Source organism: Phalacrocorax carbo, chromosome 1 (genome assembly GCF_963921805.1).
Source record: "Phalacrocorax carbo chromosome 1, bPhaCar2.1, whole genome shotgun sequence".
NCBI lineage: Eukaryota > Metazoa > Chordata > Aves > Suliformes > Phalacrocoracidae > Phalacrocorax > Phalacrocorax carbo.
This window is the reverse complement of record NC_087513.1, coordinates 213702405-213726038: the sequence shown is the minus strand read 5'-3', so window position 1 is coordinate 213726038 and position 23634 is coordinate 213702405. Positions and strand designations below refer to the sequence as shown.

The window sequence follows — 23634 nt, the reverse complement described above, 5'->3', positions numbered from 1 at the left end:
AATAGAAGGTTTAGTTGATCTTAATTGGCTTGTGTCAGACACAGGAGGCTCTTATCCATTCCCACATCTACTGCGAGTATTTTTCAGGGCGCCTGTCCATTAGTCTGTGTGACAGGCCAAAAGCCAGTGAAGGGTGGCAGGCTGGATAATGTGATTTCAAATGAGGCAGAATTTTCTCTCTTAGCTAGTTCCATATGTATTGGATTGGACTTATCAGAAGTGTGTGCTGACAGTTGCTCCCGGTGCTCAGTGTTGAGGTCTGATGGCTGGTCTGATTAAGCAGTTACAGTACTAATAACCTGTGTGTGCCTTGGCTCTCAAGCCAGTTCTGATCAGTTGATAGAGCACAACTTTATTTTGCATTCCAGCTTAGACAAAGAGCTTGCACACCCGAATAAGTTAAAATGGGATAGCAAAGTTACCACTTATCATCCCGCTGCAGGGCAATGGCATGTGCCTGCGTTCTTATCACAGAGCACTCCTCTGCTTATCCCGCTTTCATGGGGACTAAGCAGTCTCAATTGCCTTGCATTTCCTGGGGTGTTCTGCAGGGTAACAGAGTTTTCAGTCTGTCAAAGCCCTAAATTCCCATTTGTACACGCCCCTCACGTGGCAACTGCTCCAAGCCCTTCCTGACTTCAGCTGATCGTCTTGGAATCTAATCTAATTGCGGAGAGGAGCCCTGCTTTGTGTCTTTGGATGGATGACTTCTGCGGAGAGGGAAAGAAGCATCTCATGGTTTCTTTGCAGCAGATTGTAGAGGTTAGATTCGACCTTTCTGTGTTTCCTTTCTGAAAATGGCACGGTTCCAGTGCTGGGAGCTGGCTCCTGCAAATGGGCATAGAAACGGGTAATTCACATGTTACGCATGTAAAGCCAAGGGCCTTGGTTTGCTTTGGCAGAAGGCTCCTCTCATGTTTCCATAGGAACATAAGGGAATTATAGATTTTCAGCATACAGCTCGAAGTTCAATCTCACAGTTACTGAGAGAAAACATCTGCTGCCACTACCCAGGTAGCGTTGCAGATCCAAACTTTCAGCTCTGAGATGTGAAATACATACGTTATGAAAACATGCTGGCTCCTCTTGGATAGCTGGAGATCCCGTAAGAAACAAGGGCTTGTAGCACCACGTGCGTCACACCAGGGAGTTGTGCTGATGGAAAGTTGTGACACGATGACATTTGCTTGAAATGTCAGGACCTTGTAGTGTGAGGAGGTGACAGCACAACGTCACGCTGCAAATAGCTACTGGGACACGGTGGGTTTGTTCCAGAAGACAAACTGCTAAAAGTGACTGCATTGCACATGTAGCTCTACTTAGGAAATAAAAAAGGGGGGGAAAACCTTTTTTAAGTAAAAAAATAGGTGCTTAAGGAATCCAAATTTGGAGCTTTCTTGTTTGGCTGGATGCTGAATGACTGAGTGATAAAATGGCAGATGAAAATCAATGTCAATAAGTACAGAGGAATTCACAGGGGAAGGAGCAAGCCTAACTACCCATATGCAATGACAAGCTGCAAAACAGCTCACAGGAAAAAGATTTCAGAATTCCTGTGAAAAGTTCTCTGCCAAGATCAGCTTTGTGCTCTACAGTGGTCAAGGAGGGACCTAGAAGACAGGAATGCATTAGGAAAGGCACAGAGAACAGAAAACACTGTTCTGGCCTCAAAAAGGCCATGTTTTTTAATGTTGTGGCTAAACAACATGTCTGGAAGGATGAAACTAGGTGTTCAGGGAGGTTTCTAGACCAACTGATGGTGGCATCTAAGCACAGGTCCAGCTGCAACCTCTTCAGAAAGTCCTGTAAACGTCAGTGACTAGAACCTGGAGTGTCAGCAGGGGAAGGCCACTCCAGCATTGCCCCTCTCCCTACGTGTCTTTTCTGACCAGAGTAAGAGACAAGATTTTTTGTTAGTCAGCCTCTGGTCTTCCCTAAATGGCCCTTACACTATTATTTGAAAATAAAAATGTTAACAGATTGTGGAGGGTTGAGCTTCTTCTTTTAATTGTGTTGAACTCACGAACACTTAGTGAACAACTGAGATTTTGTTTACACAGTCAGCAGGGCACAGTGAAGGAAGCAATCTGTCCCCAAATTAATTACTTCATTTTGCATTGTTTTTGCGGCGCTAAATGAATGAGATGCCCTGTCCCCCGCCACGTCCCTTCTGAAACCTTCTTCCTATTGTGTCAGACTTGTCACTGCAATCTCTCTTAATTGCAGGCTCCTTGGTAATTTCTCTGCCACAACATTTTCCCGAGGAGAACCACTGGTGAGTACTCAGATGAAAACAAATGCTCTGACAAGCTGGAGTTTTAATTTTTCTTTAGATTGCTTGTAGAAGAGGATCATTATTAGCAGATGATAATTAGAAAGTGGTAACACTTTAATGTGCAAGGATATATTGAAATTCATTAGTATCTGAAAGCTTTGCTGTGCTCTGTGGCAAATGAATTGGAAGTATCAGACTGGTTCCTAACACCTATGATAAATACCCTGACCAACAACCGCCACCACTATTGCATCTGTCGATCTACCTGTCCTGTATTTGTACAGCCTACCTTTATCAGAGAAGCCAAAGACAGGGGAAAGGTGAAATTCCTGGGGTAGGTTTTATCCCTCCTAATGTCTCATCTAAGCTGATCATCTAAAGGGAGTTCTCTCTCCTTCAGTGGAGAGACAAGAACCTCAGTCCAGAAGGTACTTCAGAGAAATGTATTGTAGGACAAGGGATAATGGTTTTGAACGGAAAGAGGGTAGATTTAGATTGGATACAGGGAAGATTTTTTTTGTGACAAGGGTGGTGAGGCACTGGAACAGGTTGCCCAGAGAAGCTGCGGATGTCCCATCCCTGGAAGTGTTCAAGATCAGGTTAGCTGGAGCTTTGAGGAACCTGATCTAGTGGAAGATGATCCTGCCCAAGGCAGGGAGGTTGGGCTAGATGATCTCTGAAGGTCTCTTCCAGCCCAAACCATCCTGTGATTCTATGATTCTATGAACTTATCCACTCTGAACTCATGGGAGGTGAGGTGGGAACTGGAAGAAGTGATAAAAACTGTGGGGAAAAGGCTCCTGCTCAGGAAGTGGAGAACCATTCTGAACAGAGTTAGCTGGGGCGGGGACCTCATCCTTCAGGCTGCTGTCTCCAGTAGGAGATCAGCTCTCCCAGAACATGGTTCATCCTACCGTGGACACGTGCACTGGCACAGAACGAACCACCTTCAGGGTACCAGGTTTCTTCCACTGAGAAGAGAGCCAAAAAGCCTACTTAGACCAGATGCTTGACTGGTCCAAGAGGTTAAAGGTAGATGCAAAAGTATACATTGACGTCTCACGACTAATTCTCCAGTCTTTATGAATTGCTGTTTTTCACCTGGCAGGAGTGTATTCCCTCAATATTTTCCAGCAAGCTGCAAACATCAGCTAATTAAAACATCAGGAAAGTGGAGGCAAGACCTTGTTTCCTTACAAGTTTTGAAAAAGTGCAAAGATGTCCTTCAAATACAGAAATCCTACTTTGCACAAAGTAATTATCTTCAGTCGAAAAAATAGCTTTAGCCTTAAAAAGTAAAGTCCCATGAAGAGTGGTGATCCTCGAACTGCACGTTCCAAGTCCTTCCCTGGCCAGCTGATATCTCCTACGTACAGAGTTGTTTTCTAATTTCCTCTGACCATTCACTTATGAGTCCTTATTCCCCTGCCAAGACAGGGAAGCAGAGGGTAACCTAAGGACTACTGGTTCCTTGTACAATAAATCATTTTTATTTTCAACTATTACAAAATACAATCACATGAAGGAAGAGCGTTTGCTGGATTTTTCTGCTAGGATGAGCTGCCGTGGAGGCATAAACAATGCTGACATTACCTTGCCAGTGTGAGCTTTCACTGTTAATCATGTATTGAGGAGAATGGGAAGTGAGTCACACCTGCCAAAGCTATTGTCTCAGCAGACTCTGCAAACTCAGGCTAGAACCAGATCGGGGACACTGTTTATGAACTTTCCATTGGCAGTGTGGGCTTTCTGGATTATTATTTTCTTGTTGCCATTTTGCTTTGTGTCATTTCCTCTTTCACCCTCAATTTACTTCTATTTTGTGAAATTTCAGAGCTGTGAGGAATGAATGCGTGTATTTTGCCATTATATGATTGAGGTGGAAGAACGGCCTCCTGAGAACTTGAATTGCTAACAAGAAGGATTTCAGTGCTGAAAGCTTTGAACTCCAGAGCCCGGTTTCCCACAGCAAAGCAGAAACATAATTCATCCAAACCTTGCAACATCCACCCATGTAGGGAAATGAATAATATTCCTCCTATCTTGTACAAGGGAGAGCGGAATTCCAACAAAAGTTGTAGGTTTTTTTTCTTTTTTCACCTGGTTGAACATCAAAATGGTGTAGAAAATTGGACTACAGATTTCTGGATTCCCTGATCTCTTGACTCACCTGCCGGACTGCCCGCATCTCTCTGCTCAAGTCACTTAATTTCCTTTTCACTCAGCCCTCTCATGTCAGTGAGACAATTTCGACACTGCAACCTGACCACAGGTAGCTGCTCCCTTTCTATATCTGTGCCCCTGGCAATAGTTTATCCCAATATAATGGTCACCTCATGGGATTCTGGAGTGCTTGGAAACCATGCTGGGCCCGTTGAATATTACAAGGGTAGCAGTTTGGCTTTCAGTGCTTTTTGGCAAAAAACAGGCCTCCCAAGGTATATTTTTCTACATCCTGCCAGGAAACAACTAGCTGACATGTAACAACAGAAAAAAAATGACAACAAGAGCTGACACAAAAGGTCACTGAATCAGTTTGGGTCTCTTGGATTCAGTAACAATAATGTCATCTCTATGTCAAGGAAAATAACTTCCTGAGAAGTCAAGCCAAGAAGAGAAACAACAGCTCAGCTGTCTTCACCTTGCCTGCTCTTTGCAAAATAACTTGTTAAAGGATCCCTAGGTTTTGCTGAGAGGCTGCTTTACAAAGAGGTTGGGATATTGCCGTGGTGAGGAAGGAGGGAGCTACCGCTCCCAGATGCAAGGAAAATGAAACCTGCAGCACCTTGATGCCAAAGCCAAGAACCCATAAATAACTCCTCACAATCCAAACAGCTGGGCAAGAAGACACACAACAGGTGAAAAAGCCACATTCCTAAATGCATTCCTGCACGGGGGTCCTTCTCTCCCCTCTTCACGAACACTGCAGAAGGTGTGCACACCAACAGTACCCTACGCCTCATCTCTGTACCATCCGCATGGTTTTTTCCGAGGAGCTGTGGACAGCTGGGAGGAGCGACATCCTCCATATGCAGAGCTTGTTACCTTGAGACTGCCAGACTGAAGTCTTGGCTACACGCAGGACTGCATATGTTTGGCTAAACCTGTTTTGAACAATTTAGTTCACAGTCATGAAGGCTGTGTGATGCTTTTATTCTGATTTGACTGTGCTTTCATCACATTGAAGTAAGGTAATCGGGAGCCAGGTAAAGTCACGCAGAATTAGACCATTCCCACATCGAAATTAGTATCCACCCCCCTACAGGATTTTAGCTGAATGCCATTATATATAATGTCAAGGTATAAACCTCAATTTGCATATCTCTGACCTGTACACTGGCTTTGTTGTTATTTTATATGTACAGCAATGCTTAGAGAGCTTTTTGGTTTCTTAATGCCAAGCAAGCCTCAGTGAACTGAAGGTAAGTGAATCCTGTCCAGATTGGGAAGGACCAAACACTGTTATTTGGTAAGGAGGAGTAGTGGCTAAGCGCATGTATAATTGATGGGTGGATTTATTCTACTGCCCTTTGGACACGTGCCCACCATACACCCCTCTGGTTTGGCACTCCTCCCAGCCACCTCAGTAAGAACCAGGGTTGGCCCAGGGTGAGACATACCCACTTATTTACAGAGGCAAGACCTTAGGATGTGTTTGTAGGTTGATTTGGGAAGGCCAGCAAAATCCAAGGGCATTTTCTGAACTGGAGAGGAGGGCAGTCTCCAGCATGACTAAACAAGCCCACGTCTTTTAAAAAGACCCATTTATAAAAGCCTGGGGAAAAGAAGCAGTCTCACCCCTGGGATTTGTAAGGGTAGCATCAGTGCCTTTGCCTCCATCTCCGCAGCGGGTATCATCGAACGGGAGGCACTGATCTCCGGTTCCAGCCAAGACCTCTGAATTCTTCACAATGTCTTTCACTGACGTGGTTGACTTGATTTTATAGATACGTCGGCTGTTGGTGTCGGAGAGGTAGATGGAGCCGGTGATTGGATCTGTGGTCAAGTAATACTTATGAGCTGGGCTGTGGCTGAAAAACAAGGGTATGATGTTATTATTTTTCAGATGTTTTTTTTCATTAACTCAACAGGCAATGCAAGCACTTCAGAGAATAAAAATGCATGGGGCAGACAGACTGGGAAAGTGAAGCAGTGCCGTATTTGACAATGTTAGGGCACGGTGTGTTACAGCACAGGATCCTGAGCTGTATCTGTTACCAGTCACTGTGCCTGGGGTGCTCTCTGGCATGGAGGGCAGCTACCAAAGGAAAGGGCTCACTTGCCTGAGCCAAAATCATGCCAGAAACTACTATAGATTGAGTTCCAGTGCCTGGGATTGCTTAGTTTACATAGCCCTGAAACTGGTGTTAGTTCAGTGCCAGAAAGTGAAGGGAAAGTGTAGTACACCAGGTGCATAAAACACAGCAAAAAGATAAAATCTGCCCTCCCAAGAAAAACCCTGGGACAAAAACCCAAAAGCAAACCCCAGGTATAAAGCACTTGATATACTCTTGAAGAGCACTGCAGCAGGGCTTATCTGGTGCTCTTGCTGACTCCAGCAAAGACCCTAGAGTCCTGTCCTGCCCTCATGGAGATTAGGGGGAGTCCTGCCACTGAATTCAGCTGGACCTCAATGAAGAGAAACAAAATGGTCCTTGAACTGCCACATTTTGCCCTAAGTAAAACATGAACCAGGAGGAGGGCTGAGGAACTCGGATGTCAGTCCCTTGCAAAACCCATTCGCTCACTGCTTCCTTGAAAACTAGAAAGGGTGGCTGAGAAAATGGGGTGAGCAGACAGAAAGATAATGCGTTTAGCTCCATGACTACAACACTAAATGAGCCCAAGACTGAAGAAATGAATAAACTAGTAACCACTTTACGGAAAGGATTCGATGGGATTTATGAAAAGAAAAAAAAAAACCAACCAAATGAATTTAGACTCAGTTTAAAGATTGTCTTTCGAGGATTCTGGCTATAGTTTAATATAGATATTAAACTTATTAACTCCTTTTATTACAATTAAGTGTTTACTACTAGTGTGTATTGAGCTGGGTCTCTTCTAAGCCTGAAACAACAGATTAAACTTGTAACACCTGCTGCCTGAACACAGGTCTCCTTCCCTCTAAGAAAGGCTAAGTAGAAATTAGAACAAGTAGGAAAAAGGCTCTGGTTCTCTCCAGAACACCTTCGAGCTGTCCAAACTCATCAGTTCCCAAGAATTCATAACAAATGTATAGGCCATAGTTCACAATTTTGCACTTAGTGGAATTATTCCAGGAGAAGCTGATTAGAAACCTGAGTGTCGATCACGGTTGACTCTATCCTTCATAATAACAAATTTCCCCTCTCCTTCAACCTTTATGTTAGGAAAATTAACCCCTCTTCAGACACTTAAAAACTACTGAATTATTCTCTGCTTAAAAAAGCCATAAGATGGTTCTTCATTCAAATTACTTAATACTTTGGGGGGGGGTGTGTGGGGAAAAGCCTTTCTGATTTATTCTGGAATATCCCTTGTGATTTATCCTATTAAAGACTGAACAGATTTCATCTCCACAAATGACACTGATTCTTGCTAAATAAAATGCCCTGACCTTCAAGACAGCTCCAGCCTGACAGTTCGGTCTCCATCTGTATTCCTTTCCAATGACAGCAGGCTGGTAGGGTATTATTTCATTTACCTGCATGTCACTCACACTAAGCAAGTGGCTTCAACCCTGGTGGAAGAAGTTCCCTGTGGGAATCCATCATCCATTTTGATCAGGGCCTTGCATTTTCTGCTGACTGTCCTAACAAAGCCCAGCTGAATGTCAGTCAGCTTTTGAGCTGTTCATAATCTCTGTTTTGTACGGGAGGTGGACAAGAAGAGGACATTTTTAATGGCACTTTGCAATTCTTTAGCATCTTCGCCTGGATAGCACAGATAGCTTTCACTGAGCCTTACAGCAGGTCATCTGTAGATGGGCAAAGGTGAACGTCTTTCTCAAAGATGGAGAAGAACTGGAGGTTCCTGCTTCCCCCTCCCAGCACTATCATTGCAATTTATTTTTGGATTTCATAGCCTTGCTCTGGTGGATTTTATTATTGATTACAACCTTCAGGGGAAGAGAGAGATTTTAAAACTATTTTCTAATCCTGTCTCCCGTGTAGAACAGACACTGAAACACGGTGGTTACTTTTAACCATGGATCAGAGAACCAGGTAAAAGCAAAACATTCATCCAGCAGAAAAGCTGGATGGTACTTCTCACGTAAATTGACTAAGTGAAAACCTGTCTTTTTAAGGTAATACTTTGAGTGCCTGCTGGTAATAAATGCAAGTTTAGTTTTATTAATGAAGTCCTGAATATAGATGCTGCAAAAAAGTAGGGGTGAGTTCAAAGTTCACAATCATTAAAAAAATAGCTCTGACTGGTTAAACTTTTAATCCTCTGCATAGCTGGATGCCACAGAGACACACACCTTTAATACCAAATGTGCTTTGGAAGAAGTAGAGGCAGAAACTACCCATGGGACAGTAATAATCTTGGGTCACTTGAAATCTTGGGTCACTTAGGTCTGGATTTCACCTGGTGAGCTGATAGTGAAACTCTCCTAAGATGTACAATTGCCTTTCTAAATCTAATGTCATTAATGGTGTGGGCAGCCTGAATGCAAATCTTTGCTGCTGCCTGGCTCTGTGTGAGCCATGGGAAGTGCTGGTTCATTTTTATCGGCTAGACTTAAGAGATCTAGCGTGGCTTATCCTACACCCCACTCCATGCACAGGGTTTTGTGGGTGGAAGGGCCCCTGGGATGGCTTAGGCAATGGAGTATTTAACCTAGGCTGCTTTGGAGCAGGGAAGGTAAAATACAGACTGTTAAAAATGGTCAAGCTGGAATTTATCCCCCTGGTCTCGCCAGCAGTTTTCACCCCTGTACTGGGAAGGTGTCACGCTCTGCCCTTGCACGAATGGCTTAGCATTATACCCTGGAGCTTTTGTTTATCATTTTGAGATCCTTCAGGATGAGAGCTGCTAAATAAACCTATGTGAGTAACATAAAACTTCCCAAACTGCTTCCCTTTGCCTGTGATAATCCATGAGCACTGAAGCTGGCAACACTGAGGCTTTGCTTTTTATTTAAGGCCACAATCAATAGGCAAATCCAAGTGGCAAACTGGACTGAACTGATCAACAACCGAAATAAATCTGCCTGGGGTGAAGCAGAGAAGATTTTTTTTCCCCTTTCATCCTCTCTCATTGTTCAGTTAGATAACGGATCAAAACAAAAGACAGGACTTCTTACTATTTGGAAGACTTACTCAGTTACAGTGTTTGTAGTCTTAGAATATTTATTCCCCATATCGACGTTGCCACCACTAGAAAAGGGCTGTGGGTGAAGAGCTGATTTCCCATTCAGATTGTTCCTTTTGCTATTAAGTTTTTTAAGACGAAACCCTGAGCGCTGCATTGATATTTTAAGTCCCTGAAGCAACAAACCGAAGTTGCAGGCATGGGGTGGGCTGGTTCCCAGCCAACACCATGGTATTGGTGGGTATTAGTGGGCATGACAGTGTAGTCACTGTGAATGAGGACGGTTTCCTAAGCAGAAGTTCTGCAAGCCAAAGTGAAATGGAGGTGATATTGCTTCCTTGCACGCTTGTGATGCAGTGATGTGCCGGGAAACCACAGCGAAATCTTCCAAGTCCACAGTGATCCCAGCTGTCTGGGGTTGCATATAGGCTCTCCCACACATCTGCCTTGTCCCCTTCCTTTTCATAGCATCATAGAATCGTTAAGGTCGGAAAAGACCCATAAGATCATCGAGTCCAACCGCTAACCTATCACTGCCAAGTCCACCACTAAACCATATCCTCAAGCACCACGTCTATCCTTCTTTTAAATACCTCCAGCGTTGGAGACTCCACCACCTCCCTGGGCAGCCTGTTCCAATGCCTGACAACCCTTTCGGTGAGGAAGTTTTTCCTAATATCCAACCTAAACTTCCCCTGGCACAGCTTGAGGCCATTTCCTCTCGTCCTAAATCTCATCTCATCTCATCTCATCTCATTACTCGGACAGGATAGTACCAGCACCATTTGGGGAGCGCTGCAGACCTGTTTGGAGATTCAAACCCCATTTTAAAGTGTTTACACTTTACATGATCCCTTACACACAGGCACGAGGGAGCAAAGTGATAAAAAGTTGGGTGGATAGGCAAAGATGTGGCACTTCTCTGGATTTCTTCTGATGTGCTATAATATATGCACAAGCTTTAAGCAAAAGTTAAAGTTGTTGTTATTCCCTCGGGCCCAGAGTTCATGTTTTGGAGGAGTCTGAGGAAGGAATCTCCTGCTCCAGAGTGGGAAGCCAGTCTCTAAGGAATACAGATGAGAAAAGGGAGACGATCCCTGGTTTCAGCAGGTTACCTATAATGCGTCGGCGCAGCAGACTGCACCTTTTCATGGGCTGCCGTTCAAAGCCAGGGGATTCACCTCACCGAGCTTTGGATGGTTACAACGTGGATGCTTACACCTGAACCGGCTGCCTTAACTCCCTTTAGAGGCAGTGGAGAGAAATAGCAAGTTTTTGGGTATGATTTGTCTGACTTATTTTCAACATTTGTCTTACAAGATGAACTGCATCTTAGTTTTCCAAATAGAAGGAGGGCATCTACTGCCTCCTCTAAAGGACAACTTCTGTTAATGGTAACAGTATGGCTCTGGCTCCTGCTACGGTCAACAGACAGAAGCAGCCCCACCACCATAGTTACCCATAACAGCTGATCTGAATAAATCCCTGCGGCGTCTTTGGACCCGATGCCTCTGTTTAAGGACATGAAAACACCTCTGTAAAACGTTCTGAGCTAGCTGCCCTCTTCCCCTCCGAGCCTTGCTGGCTACATGCATTTGCTGGTGACTAAATAACTACCGAATTCCTGAAGCCAAGCGTTTTTTGTTTGGCAGGGCTGTGTTTCCATGGCTCCATGCTAAGCACCCTGCAGCTCACAGAGGATTTTATTATAGCTTGTGTGAGGTACTGGTCTTTTTTTTTTTCCCTGGGTGACATTCAATAGATTAATACATAAGGAGGCCACACAGTGCAGTGAGCTGAATTTACACTTGGCCTTTCAGTGTTTTCAGTTTGTGTGTGATGCCCAAAGCTCTTCTAGTGTCACCGACTGGATAATAAAACTTCATAGCAATGCCATAAGCCAACCCAGGGACTGCAAAGGGCTTTTGATCCGATCCTAGGGCAGGTTTCTGCGATACCTCTCTTCACCACTAACTGCAGGATTTGTCTCTCTAAGGTACGAGTCGAAACAAGAAAGGAAGTATATTTTTAAGTGTGGCCACTTTTTGCATATTTGCCAGAAATGCCTCACTGCCCTCTATGTTCCTGCAGAGAAAAGATAATGAAAATTGACTGCAAATGATTATTGTCATGCTTGGAAAAAGTCATTAGCTTCTATAGGCCCATCAAGGCAGGCCCATACCCAGACATACCGGAGTGAGTTCCTTTTAATCTATTACTGAACGACAGATGGGTGTAAACTTGGGAGGCACCACAATTTGGTATTGCTTTTTGGCTTAGCTAACATCCCCCGTGCTGACACACAGCCATTTCGGCTGTTGCAGAATTAGACCTTGGCTACCGAAGCTGTGCTGTAGAGCCAAGCGTCTTAGCTGGTGGCTCCAGAACCTCTGTAGGTCAAGCTCACCACAGGCTACATAGTCAGGAAGAGTCCTTTCCCCCGAAGTGAGGGAGCTTTTGCGTATGGATTGCAGCTTTTCCAAACCACTACGATTCAGTCCTGTGGATCTCACCCTTTGTAACTGTTGCCTGTCAACGGCATCAAGCTTAGGACCTTCTGGAGCTTAAAGCACTGGAGCTTTAGCTAAGTCTACACCCACTCATTTCCCTGTGGCTCAGGAACGAAGAGGCTTCCTAACAAGAAGTATTACAGCAAATGACACAGAGCAGATGCTAACTCACATGGATGACTCCCATAATGTAGTCACAGATGGGAATATTTGATCTAGATCTCCTCACCTCCTTCTCCTCCCTCACTAGTCCCCTTTGGACTGCACTGAAGCAGGCATTTCTTGGCTTCCTTTCATTTCATTTCTTAGTTTTTAGGAATTGCCTAAAGGCTGAAGCCCTGCCAGCTTTGTAAGGCTGTGGTGGCACCTGCAGCCTTTGTGGCCAGTCCATATATCTTCACTCAGTTATTGCCTTCATATATAAAAACTCTTCTTGTAACAGGTATTCAGCTGCTGCCCTTCATTGTCAAAGCAGGTGCACTTTAGTGGCTGTGTATTTCTAGGACATTAAGGATACAACCCGGCTGTTCCAAAGAGAAATGAGTTTTTCTATTGCCTTCAAATGATGTGAAAGTGGAGCTGGGGGGCTGGAACTCAGCCTGATGAAGACAGGCAGTGCAGAGGTCTTGTGTACCAACCTCCCAGCCCTGCTAATAGATGCTTTGGGCCAGTCCATTATACTGTGGAAGCTCAGCCCTTCATTAATGTTCTGGCAATAAGACAAAAACCAGTTTCTACTCCATTACATTTCCAGGCATGCAGATAAAATGAACATTTCTGGTTTTGCACAGCCTCTATGAAGTGAAAGAAACAGTAAATAAAAAGCATGTAGCAAGAAAAATCCCCAGTCCCAAATGCAAAAAGAAAACCAACCAACAACAAAAAATCCCAACTCCACAGTCTCAGCTTCTAATTTAGAAAGCAGCCAGGGAGCAGGATGGGAAACTTGTCAGAGCCAGAGAAGCCCTTGCAAACACAGACAGTGACAGGAGGCTGACATCTTCCTGAATGCAACTGATTGAATCAAACTCACTGAAACTCCAGTGAACCCAAATGACAAATATTCTTAGTGACAAAGCTCCAATTTAGGAGTCTCTCTTTCATCTTGTTTTCTTGTCATTGCTCTTTCTCTTTTTTACTGCATTTCCTGGCTAAGATCTGAGTTGCACTACCTCCCATCTGAGCCTGATGTACTTTCACATAATGTGAAGGCTCTCTATGCAGAGCTCAAGCTGACTTCCCTAGGTGGGTGATGCTGGGGTACATCTGGCCCTTCGTTATGCCTATTCCACTTCCCAAAACTCAAAAGGAAGACATTTCAGTGTACGAGAATTATTTTTCCATCATGTCTATTCCAGTGACCTGTATCCTAATGGTGCCCCCACTTTGATTTCTTGGTTAATTCCCACCCACTTTTCCTTCCACCCCCTTCCTCTTGTTGCCCTGCTTCTCGTGTCTCTACTTCCCCTGTCTACAGCTATAACAGCTCATGCAGAAGCCTGTGTGACTCTGCTCTGTGATTAATGGCTCCCAGTTCTGATGACTGATTGCCTACGCCAGTTTTAATCACGCCAGCTTCATTTGCTATTGAATCATCTGGAAATGGCACTTGTGGCTCACTGTGTAACGACATGCAACAAGACAGGGAGCGGCATAAGAATTCTCCACTGGTTGGCTTACCTATGTCTGAAATCTTTATTTCTGACAGAAGACAGGAAAGCAGGGAACAGAAGAAAGAATGAGGTGTTAGCAGCTCAGTTCGATGCATTATTAGCAGATTGAAAACTTGACAGTATACAATGCAATAATAAATAAAGACTTAGCTGGAATGACACTGATATATTTTGTATTGGATATTACTTGGCAGTGAGCTCACTTATGTACCGCTGCATATCACAAAGCAAGTGTGATCTCACCTGCTTGCAGTTATTCGCTTATGCAGGAGATAGGACCAGGCAGACTTCATCATTCAGAGCAGTACTGGGCTAAATATACGTAGGTGCAGATATCTTTACAGGTTTTTTTTTGCTCTCAAAGCAAAACCGTGTGATTTACAAAGGTAACTCAACGGCTGCAGTTACGGGTGGCAGTTCATCGCCGTAACCTCGTGAACGTCAGCCCAGAGGACTGAAACTATAACGAGCTGGCCATTTTTCATAGGTCTAGTTACATACCTAGCTGCAGTTATCTGCAACCCACAATGCATTTGCTGTCCTCTCCGCAACAGAACACTACCCTCAAAAGATGCTCCCCCCCCCCGCCCCCAACAAAACCCAAAAGCCACATAGTGAGGGTGTTAATCTCCAAGGAGACACTGATTTGAGAAGACACAAGCAAACGGCATTTAGTCCGAAAGCAATGGCTTTCCTCCATAGCTTTTAGTCAGCCTGCATCTGAACTCACTTACTTTAGAGCACACCAGAGTGAAGAAATGTTTATTAGATCCAGTAACCTAAGTGTTTGCACAGATGAAGCAGCAATCGTTCCAGCAGATTTAACTCTGGAGTAAATTTAACTCTGTGGCTCTACACAAAAGCCAGCAAGGCCACTCTGTCAAGGCTTCCAATTTTCTCTTTTCCAATCAGGAAATACTCTGCAAAACCTCCGCTGGGTCTGGTATTTCCACTGACAATGAAACAGGGATCAGGTTTTCACAGTTGTACTTCTGGGAATGAGATATTAATCCCACTCAGTTGCAATGGGATTTGGGCCCCAAATCACCTAGGCTCTTCTGGAAATCTCACCTTTGGCTGTTAAAATAACTCTCTGGCACTGGAAGAATATTGCGTTCTTTCACGTGGAACTGGGCTGAAGATTTATCCCAGCTTTCCACTTTACAAACATGAGAGATATTATGTTCTCGTATATCACGTAACAAAATAGCAGGAATCAGGTTCTTGCTTATTTATTCAAAAGGTCCGCCAGCCCTCTGGGGTGTGACTGCAAACATCTCATCGTGGGCTCTTTCATTTTCACCTGTGGCCTTGTGGAGCAAATGGGAACACAAAGCAATGCTGTACGGGCCCCTGCTGCTCTAGTAAGCTGCCTAGTAAGCTTCCACATGGCAGTCCTTGCAGAAACGGAGCCTTGTTTTTGTCCCCAGCAGCCAGGACATTAAATCCAATTAGAGCAGGGAGATTCTTACTTTCTGGAAGATTCTCACTTTCAGGGCAGATCTTGAGAGGTAAATGGGAATGTGAACCTTCCTACCACACTAACCTCGTATTGACCTCTCAGGACTTTAGGTCAGGTCCTTCAAGCAGAAACGTCCCATTCACAAACACTGGTTTAACCCTATTGACTTTCCTGGAGTGACTCTCGTCTGGCCACAGAGTCCAGAATCAGGCCCTGGTGCTTTGAAGTGGGTAATTGTATTTGTTGTGGAAATTTTAGATAGGGAAAATATCCCCAATGAGGTCAATTTCAAATTTTGATTCTGTCACAATCTGTTTCATTTCCTTAGAACTTCTGACTAATCTATACTTTTCCCTCCCCTTCCTTGTTTTTAATGGATGTCCCTTGACAAGCCTCCCTATTTCTCCTAATATATATTTTTTCCTTTGTTATTTGGGGTTAAAAGGAAACACTTCACTTACTTTCAGATGATCCGTCTATATGTTCACCCTGACACTACTGTTCAGCTGGGAACTGGGGGCGGCTGATATATTTGTCCCCCCAAAAAACAATTGGAAAAACAGAGTCAGTGACTCCCTAGGGTGATCGTCCTGCCTTAATTATGAATGATCGTCTGTCCTGATTAACCTCTACATATCATCATCAGTGCTGAGTCCTTCCAAGTTTAGGTTATCTCAGAGGCTGATTTTTAATTTTAAGAATTCCCCCTGGTCTCTCGCTACATGAAAAGGCTGACACCAACACAGTTTGATTTAGCAGCACAGAAATGTGTCAATATTTTTGGTGTGTGATTCAGTTCTGGAAGAACTTGTTAGGGCTGTGTTTCTCTGGTGTAAATCAAAGTCAGCAGAGTTGCAGAAGAGGCAAATCTGGGCTGCTTTTTTTCTGCTTTGCTGATTTTTTTTTTAAAGAGTTTTGCTCATTTTCCTTTTGGGTACACAAGACTTCAGCAGAACTTAAGGGCATAATTATAATGGCCGCACTCAGCACATGTACCTCAGCTCCAGTATGTTGGTGACATTGCCAGAGGGAAAGATCCTTCGGATGTAGTTGAAATCTCCAACATAAAGACTTCCATCAGACCCACACGTAAGGGCGACAGGAGCCAGGAGTTTGTTCCCATCTGCAAGACCATTGCAGCTTGGACAAGAAATGCTACGTCTGCGGCCGTTGCCCATAATGCTTCCGATTACAGGTGGCTGCTGGGAAATAAACTGGTTTTCCCCGTTTCCTTTATGCAAGATGCCTAGAGAGAGAAAACAACAATAAGGAAATTAAAGAGAGACAGGGAAACTGAGACCAAAGGGAGCACAAAGCGGCGATGCTGGATGGCAGCTGGGGAATTTGTCAAGTGGCCAGGGCATGGTTCAGTGGTGGGCTTGGCAGTGTTAGGTTTATGGTTGGACTCGATGTTCTTAAAGGTCTTTCCCAACCTAAATGATTCTATGAAGGCTTATCATCTTTCACAGTATTGTTTTTCGACTGTTTCAGTTGAGGAGCCCCTTCTCTGAAGTAAGTATTTTTTATAGACCCATTACATTTCCTGCAGAACAAAAGTATGTAGGGAGAACAAGGCTGTCTTTACCTTTGAACGAAATACACTTTTCAGCATCTCATGAATTTTGACCTGCCTTTTCTGTCCCTCCTTGCCCTGTAATTTCCAGCCTACCAGGTGAAAAAAGGAAATTACATAGCTCACAGAAAGGTAAGCGGCAGGAAGACCATGGTGCCTTCTCTAGAGAAATGTTTTAACTGCAAAGCTCTAGAGGAGCTCTGCTTATGTTCCCTCTAAGCGTAGTGTTTTCAGCAGTGGTGTGGGCTAAATTAAATGTTTGCTCCCATACCACTGCTATCATCCAGAAGGACACGGTGCTTCCATCTCTGGAACATGTTCTGATCAGCTTTCAAACCTCCCTGCTGCAGTCCTGAGCAACCTTCAAGGACTCTGGCACCTTCCAGCCTCCCTTATGACCCATGAAGCCTCTCATTTCTGGAAGTAGACTTGCACATTGGAGGATGTGGCTCAGTGGTAGGTCCAATCTGAACAGGCTCCCATTTGTTATTTTAGGAATATTTTCCTTGTTAATCCCCTTCTTTTAAGACACTATGTAGTTAGATATGCTGACATTCAACTAGTTCACGATGGCCACCTTCTTTTGGATTTATGTACACCATATTGCTTCTAAATGTAGGTTACTAGAAATAATTTGTTAGTAAATTACATGTGGTGGTCGGGCTTCTTCCCTTTCCTTTTCCTGAGTTCTTAATGATAAGAAACAACTGGGCCTTGCAACAATGTGTTATTCCTCTGTTATGTGTTACAGTCAACCTACCACTTTGTATGTTGAGGGCATGATGTTTGTCCAGGGACCACCCTCCAAGTTTGGAAGCATCAATTTCATAACCCTGAAGCACAGCTGTCCTCTTCTCCCACAGAATCAAGTCAGGACAGGATTCATACTCGTAACCTACTGAAACTATGAACAAGAGAGAAGAAAAAGACCCCCCCAGATTAGTGACGCAGAAATGCTAAATCAGCACACACCGAGTTTCCACCGAGCAGGGGTAAGAGCATTTCTACAGGCAACTGCCAGTTTAATTTAAAATGTCATCATCGTAATGCACAGGCTTTCTCTTTAAAGGCCATCTCGCATTTAAAAAGATCAACGCAGTTGTAGATGTTGGGCAAATGTGCTAAATATTTAAAAGGCACTGTTCTAAAGACATATTTTAAAACAATGGGTATTTGAGAGCGTAAACCACTGCTGGACTCTTAAATGGGAGCATTTTACTCCTATCTAGTATCTTTGATCTAAGACTGCATGTAAGGAACTTGCTAAAAATCATGGCCATTCTTGGAAAGTAAAGATTTACACAAATGAGGCACGGGGCAGTGAGTCCCTCAGAGACAGGAGTCTTAAACCAGGTTGACTTGTGATCATTGTTAATGTCAAAAGGCTACGCAGCAAAACGTGGTTTGCTTGCCATGATGTCTAATCAGAGCCTTTCAGGAGTAACTCTGCTGAGCACATTAGAGATGCTTAAGAGCAAAATTATGTCAGTAAAAGGAAAATCATGTTTTTTGACAGAATAATGATTCCTTTTTGATTTTCTCAGAAGAAGCAGGACCAGTTTAACTGGTCTGCTTTTCATCTGCCCTCCCTGATCTTTTCAGCACTAACAGCTGAAGCAGAGCAGAACTGCAAGTTCTACACAAATGAAAAGCAATTACACGGCTCTTTTTTTTTTTTTTTTACTAGATAAAAATAAACGTCTGATCTTACAAGTTTCCCAACCTCCTTGAAAAGTGCTGAGCACTGAGTGAACTGAGTGAACTCAGGATCCCCCATCAGAATCAGCCAGTATCAGAGGAAGATGTAATTTAGGAAATTAAGGCTTGATATTTTCCACTGTTCTAGAGGTGGGAATCATTGAAAGCCTGAATGCTGATGTCCTCAGACCTGTGTGAGTACTCTAGGACTGCAGAGCTGCATCACGGAGCACTCCAGGACTCACTGCTGATCTAGCACCTCAAAGAGCATATAAGCATAGTCTTTCAGGATATGCTTCCAGGACATGTTCCTCATTGTGGCCTCCAAACTGGGTAAGGCTCAGCACGTCGTATCATCCAGCCTGCTCAGGGTAGCTGAGCCTGAGTGGGAGGAGGGCACCCATTCTTCCTCCTAGAAAACATGGCACCCTACAGCTCCTCTAGAGAGACTTATCTTCAGTTGGGCTATGAGGCATCACTGAACCACCCTTCTGTCACCAAGAGCTCTATTTGCTAACCTGGGATCTCTCCATCTTGCTGATATCGTTGTCTTGCCAGATTGAAAGGTCTAGTCTAGAGTCTGTTGAAGACCTGTTAACTGAATGTCTGCTGGTTCTTGATCAGATAGGCTGCAAACGCTGCAGAGCAGCATCACCTCTGCTCCCTATACAAGCAAAGCACCCCCTTCCCTCCATCATCTTCACACAGGGCTCACTGGGCGAGGTCTGGGATGGCAGCAGGAAGAGGAATGAAGTGTGTCTCTGCATACATATTATACCCACAGCTTCCTGCCCTAGCAAGGACTTCAGGTTCTGCCCCTGCAGAGTGGGTGGCATGGACCATACTGCTTGGAGCGGGGGATGTGGCACCCTGAGTATGCAAGTCCTCCTGCTCCCTGCCTAGAAGCATCTCACAGTCCTTTGCAGATGTAAATACATGCACAAGGGACAAAAGAGGGGAACATCAGGCCCTTTTTTTGGGATTTCGTTCCTGAATGAGTAATGAAGGGGAAACTGTAAGATTAGAGCAACCTTGAAGGTCATGCACAAGGAATTTGGAGATTAACACTCAGTTCTAGGGATTTCTTTTGAAGCAGCACTGACAGCTTTTGGCTATAGGTGAGAGGTGGCCAAATGCCTCTAGTCCCAGCTCATTCCTTCTGTATGAATACGATGGTAGCAGCTCAGGATGTATGTGCTGGGCCAGGAGCCAGGGAACAGATAAGTATTCATCTGCTGGGGAAATGTGTGCTGTCTGAACAGCTGGGCCTAACCCTCTCCAAGGAAACAGCAGCGAGCCAGCAGGGACCATTTTCTGTGTTAGCAGTTGGACCATACCGATCTAGGACAAGGTCTGTGTGTTGCCACGTAGCTGCTTCTAAAAAGAGACACAAGCCCTGGGGTCACCTACCGAAGGCTTCTGAGAGCCCATACACTTTCTGGCTGTAGACATCTGTCTTATCCCAGATGAAATAATAGGACAGGTCTGGAGCAGCTGCAAACCACTTTCTGAAGAGGCGTCCCTCGACGGCCACCATGAGGTGGACTTTCATGAGGTTGAAGGGGATGGTGGGGTGGGTCATGCTGATCCTCAGGACTGATTTGTAGCCAGCTGTGCGACTGCTCAGGTAACTCACTTTTATTTTACTACCGGAAACGTTAATCTCCTCCTGTAGAGCCTGTGGAAAAGCAATCCAGGAGGTGTTAAATCAGCAGTGAGCAGACAGGAAAAGGGAATGAAGCTGTAATATATCAAACACACCTTTAAAAAAGCTGTGGTAGACATGTCTAGAAAAGCACACCTAGTAGGCATCAATTATAAAATCATATATGTAATTTATAGGGTTAGTCCTGGAAGCCAAGGAATGTCCCCCTCTTTCTCCATCTCTGTTACATGGGACAACAGGAGACCAAAGTATCACATTTATGTCAGTGTTTACTATGGGACTCTCTGCTAAAAGGAGTCCCAGGACCCATGGTGAAGGGAGCTTGGTGTCTGAGATTATTCCAGTCCATCAGTTTAACTTCCATTTTCTGTCTTTTATCTTTGTAGGTTTCTATGGCTGCTAATTTTTGTCTTTTTTCCACTAAATTATCAAGCCCTACTTGGCCTGTATCCTTATGGATGTTCCCCAGTCCTGATCACAACCTGCCATTCTCTCCATGTCATTAGTGAATCCTGCTTCCACCCTTCCTCCTCTGACTTACCCACCTCTCCTTCTTTGAAACTGCTCCTCTCCTACCTCACCTCTGACCCTCTTTGCCTGATCCACCTCTAGCCTTTTTTTTCCTGGGTCTTGGTCCTTATTTTCTGACCTCATATTTGCTCCTACTTACCCTGGTCCTTGCTTAAAATTCCTGTATGAAGAAGCTCTCAGTCTCACCTACCACCATCAAGCCCTCTCCCCTCCTTTACATTCTCCCTTCCCCTCTCTTTCCAAATTCCTCTGTATTCTAGGTGAGTTACTTCATTTTGTCCTCCAGCCATGCAGTGTGGGTATTTCTGGCTGACCAGAAGAGTCATCTCACAGGTCTCCATTTCAGTACAGAATTTCACAGAAGACTGGAGAAACAGCAAGGAAAGTTTTGTCTGCCCCTGTTCTGCTTTGAGAATAGAGAAGCCTCAGTAAAGATGGGATTTTAAGCTAATTTCCAGAACAGGCTGCCCAGAGAGGTGGGGGAGTTGCCATCCCTGGAGGTATTTAAAAGATGTGCAGATGTGGCACTTCAGGGCATGGTTTAGCAGACATGGTGGTGTTGGGTTAGCAGTTGGACTTGATGATCACAGAATCACAGAATCACAGAATGCCAGGTTGGAAGGGACCTCAGGGATCATCTAGTCCAACCTTTCTAGGAAGAGCACAGTCTAGACAAGACGGCCCAGCACCCTGTCCAGGCGACTCTTGAAGGTGCTCAATGTGGCCGAGTCAACCCCTTCCCTGGGGAGATTATTCCAATGGTGACTGTCCTCACTGGGAAAAATTTCCCTCTTGTGTCCAATCGGAATCTCCCCAAGAGCAACTTGTGTCCATCCCTCCTTGTCCTCTCCATGTGACTCCATGTAAAAAGGGACTCTCCATCTTCTTTTCCAAGCTTAATGATTCTATGATTCTAATTTACCTGCTAAAATATAATCAGATCTTAAAATTATATTTTTTTTAGTTGGAGAAATCCAGGGAAATTTTCTGGAAGGCAATACAATGTACATCCTTGCTCTTATGCTGACTCTCCCATGCAAAATACTGACAGAAAAGGGAATTTCTTTCTTAAGTCTTGGGGGAAAAAAAATTAGTTGTCACTTTCCAGAAAATGTCATTTCTAGGTAAGCACCCAACATGGACATTTTCTGCATAAGCTGGCAACCTTCGGCAAAGTTTAAAAGATGAAGGCAGAAGCTTAGCAGTGAGCTGGAAAACTTGGTCTGATAATGGGATGTGTCAGAAGGTCACAGCCAGCACTGTTCTCTCCTGCGCTGCTTCGGAAATGCTTTGCTGTGCTGGACCCTAAATAGCTGTGGAAATACTTTCCCAGCAATAAACACCTTTTGTAATATTAAGAGCATGGAGGGTCGAAGGCAGGTGGGTCAAGAGATCCACCCATCAGGAGGGGATCAGAGCATCCTGGTGTCCTCTGAGCTATGTGGCTCCTATACTTAAACTTCCCTGGCGTGACAAGTTGCTCATCTCTTACAAGTTTTCTGGTTAGCCTTATAAATAACGACAAATCTTGTAATCTGCCCCCTTAAAAGACCTCTTCTAAGCTATTATCCAAGGCCCAACACTTTTTCAAGTGATAACTTACAGCCTCTGAGCTGCCAAGTTGCAGCACTTGACAAACAGACACATCCAGAAGTTAAAGCGCTGTTCCACTGTGCTCATAAATATTTACTTTCTCTAATGCAGCCTTTTCAATTTACATATCTCAGTGCTTAGGAGGCTGAAAAATTACAGAACTGGGAAAACCCAGGGATTTTAAAATATATTTTATGAGCTCAGCAACAAGCTAGGCTGGGACCAGGCTCAACCAGAGACCGGCTGACCTAAGCTGCAGTAAAGGTGATCCCTTGTATCAAATCTGTCTTCATAGGTAACCCCTCTAGGAAAAAGCCAGGCAGAAATAAGTGTCACGGAGGTACTATTTGCAACGTCTGGTTCAAATCCGTGTCAGAAATAATTATTTTTCTCTGTCATGATCTGTCTCTGCTGTCTGCCATTCGGAGAAAGGGTCAGCACAGCGGTACCACGGCCCTGAGCAGCACAAGGGGCTGCGTTTAGAGGCGCCTGCTTGAAGAGCAGATTCAAATGGTAATTCAGATTATCCAAAATGCATTTGTAGTTCGTGCGTAGTGCTGAACTAGCAACAAAGCAGGGCATTGGTGGGGAGAGTATAATCCAGTAGAACACTGGTGGGAGAAGAGGGGAAAAATAAGCTTTAAAATACTCTGAATGCACCGAAAGTAATGACAGCTGAATTGTGCCCTTATTTCTATTTGGCATTTGCTGTTTGGCCCAGATAAATTTGTATGCTGTGTCTGGGGTCCTTGTGAAAGACTTGGGCTCTTAGGAGTTTATCACAGCCTAACCGATGTAATCTGCTCTTGAGAAGTGGCCCAGCCACCAGGCTGGGCAGGCAGAAGAGCTGGCTCTTCAGGCTTACATGGGATTTCCACAATTTAGCAATTTTCACTGCTGTGTTCCCTTTGCTCCTCGGTGTTGATCTATGCTTGTGTTAGTGGCAATTCTTCCACTCTTTGCATGAGAAAATGTAGAAAATTGTGTTTCTGTGTGCTGGGTTACACATTTCTCTTACAGCTGCTCCACTCCGCCAGCAGGTAAGGCATGGAACAATCGATATTTTTTTTAATATGATTCTCAGAAGGAATGTTGAGAAAGTAAGTCATTTAGGGCCTGATTCAGGGGCCTGGATATAGGCATCTAGTGCTTTTGAGATGTTCTATGATATCCAGAACCTCTGCAAGGAGGTGACAGATCTAACATGGACCTTCCTGAGATCTCCGCCTTTCTAAAGCTGCAGCTGGAGGCCTGAAGGGACACTTCTAGACATCTTAAATGGCACCAAATCTCTCTTTAGACACCTGAATCAAACACTTCAAATGTATTATTTGGTCTTTTGAATGTATCCGGGTAG

At 44.3% G+C, this 23634-nt stretch overlaps 1 protein-coding gene across 6 annotated transcripts in view; it reads right to left on the bottom strand.

Moving 5' to 3' along the window:
- TENM4 (teneurin transmembrane protein 4) overlaps positions 1 to 23634 on the bottom strand; it is a 607970-nt gene that overhangs the window by 48318 nt on the left and 536018 nt on the right. For all 6 annotated transcript variants that reach the window (XM_064441474.1, XM_064441478.1, XM_064441476.1 and 3 more), the window contains 4 exons: positions 19898 to 20165; positions 17550 to 17693; positions 16213 to 16462; positions 6074 to 6306 (listed from right to left, as the gene is read on the bottom strand). In XM_064441474.1, the coding sequence (XP_064297544.1) occupies positions 6074 to 6306; positions 16213 to 16462; positions 17550 to 17693; positions 19898 to 20165 (895 nt within the window). The remainder of the gene's footprint in view (positions 1 to 6073; positions 6307 to 16212; positions 16463 to 17549; positions 17694 to 19897; positions 20166 to 23634) is intronic.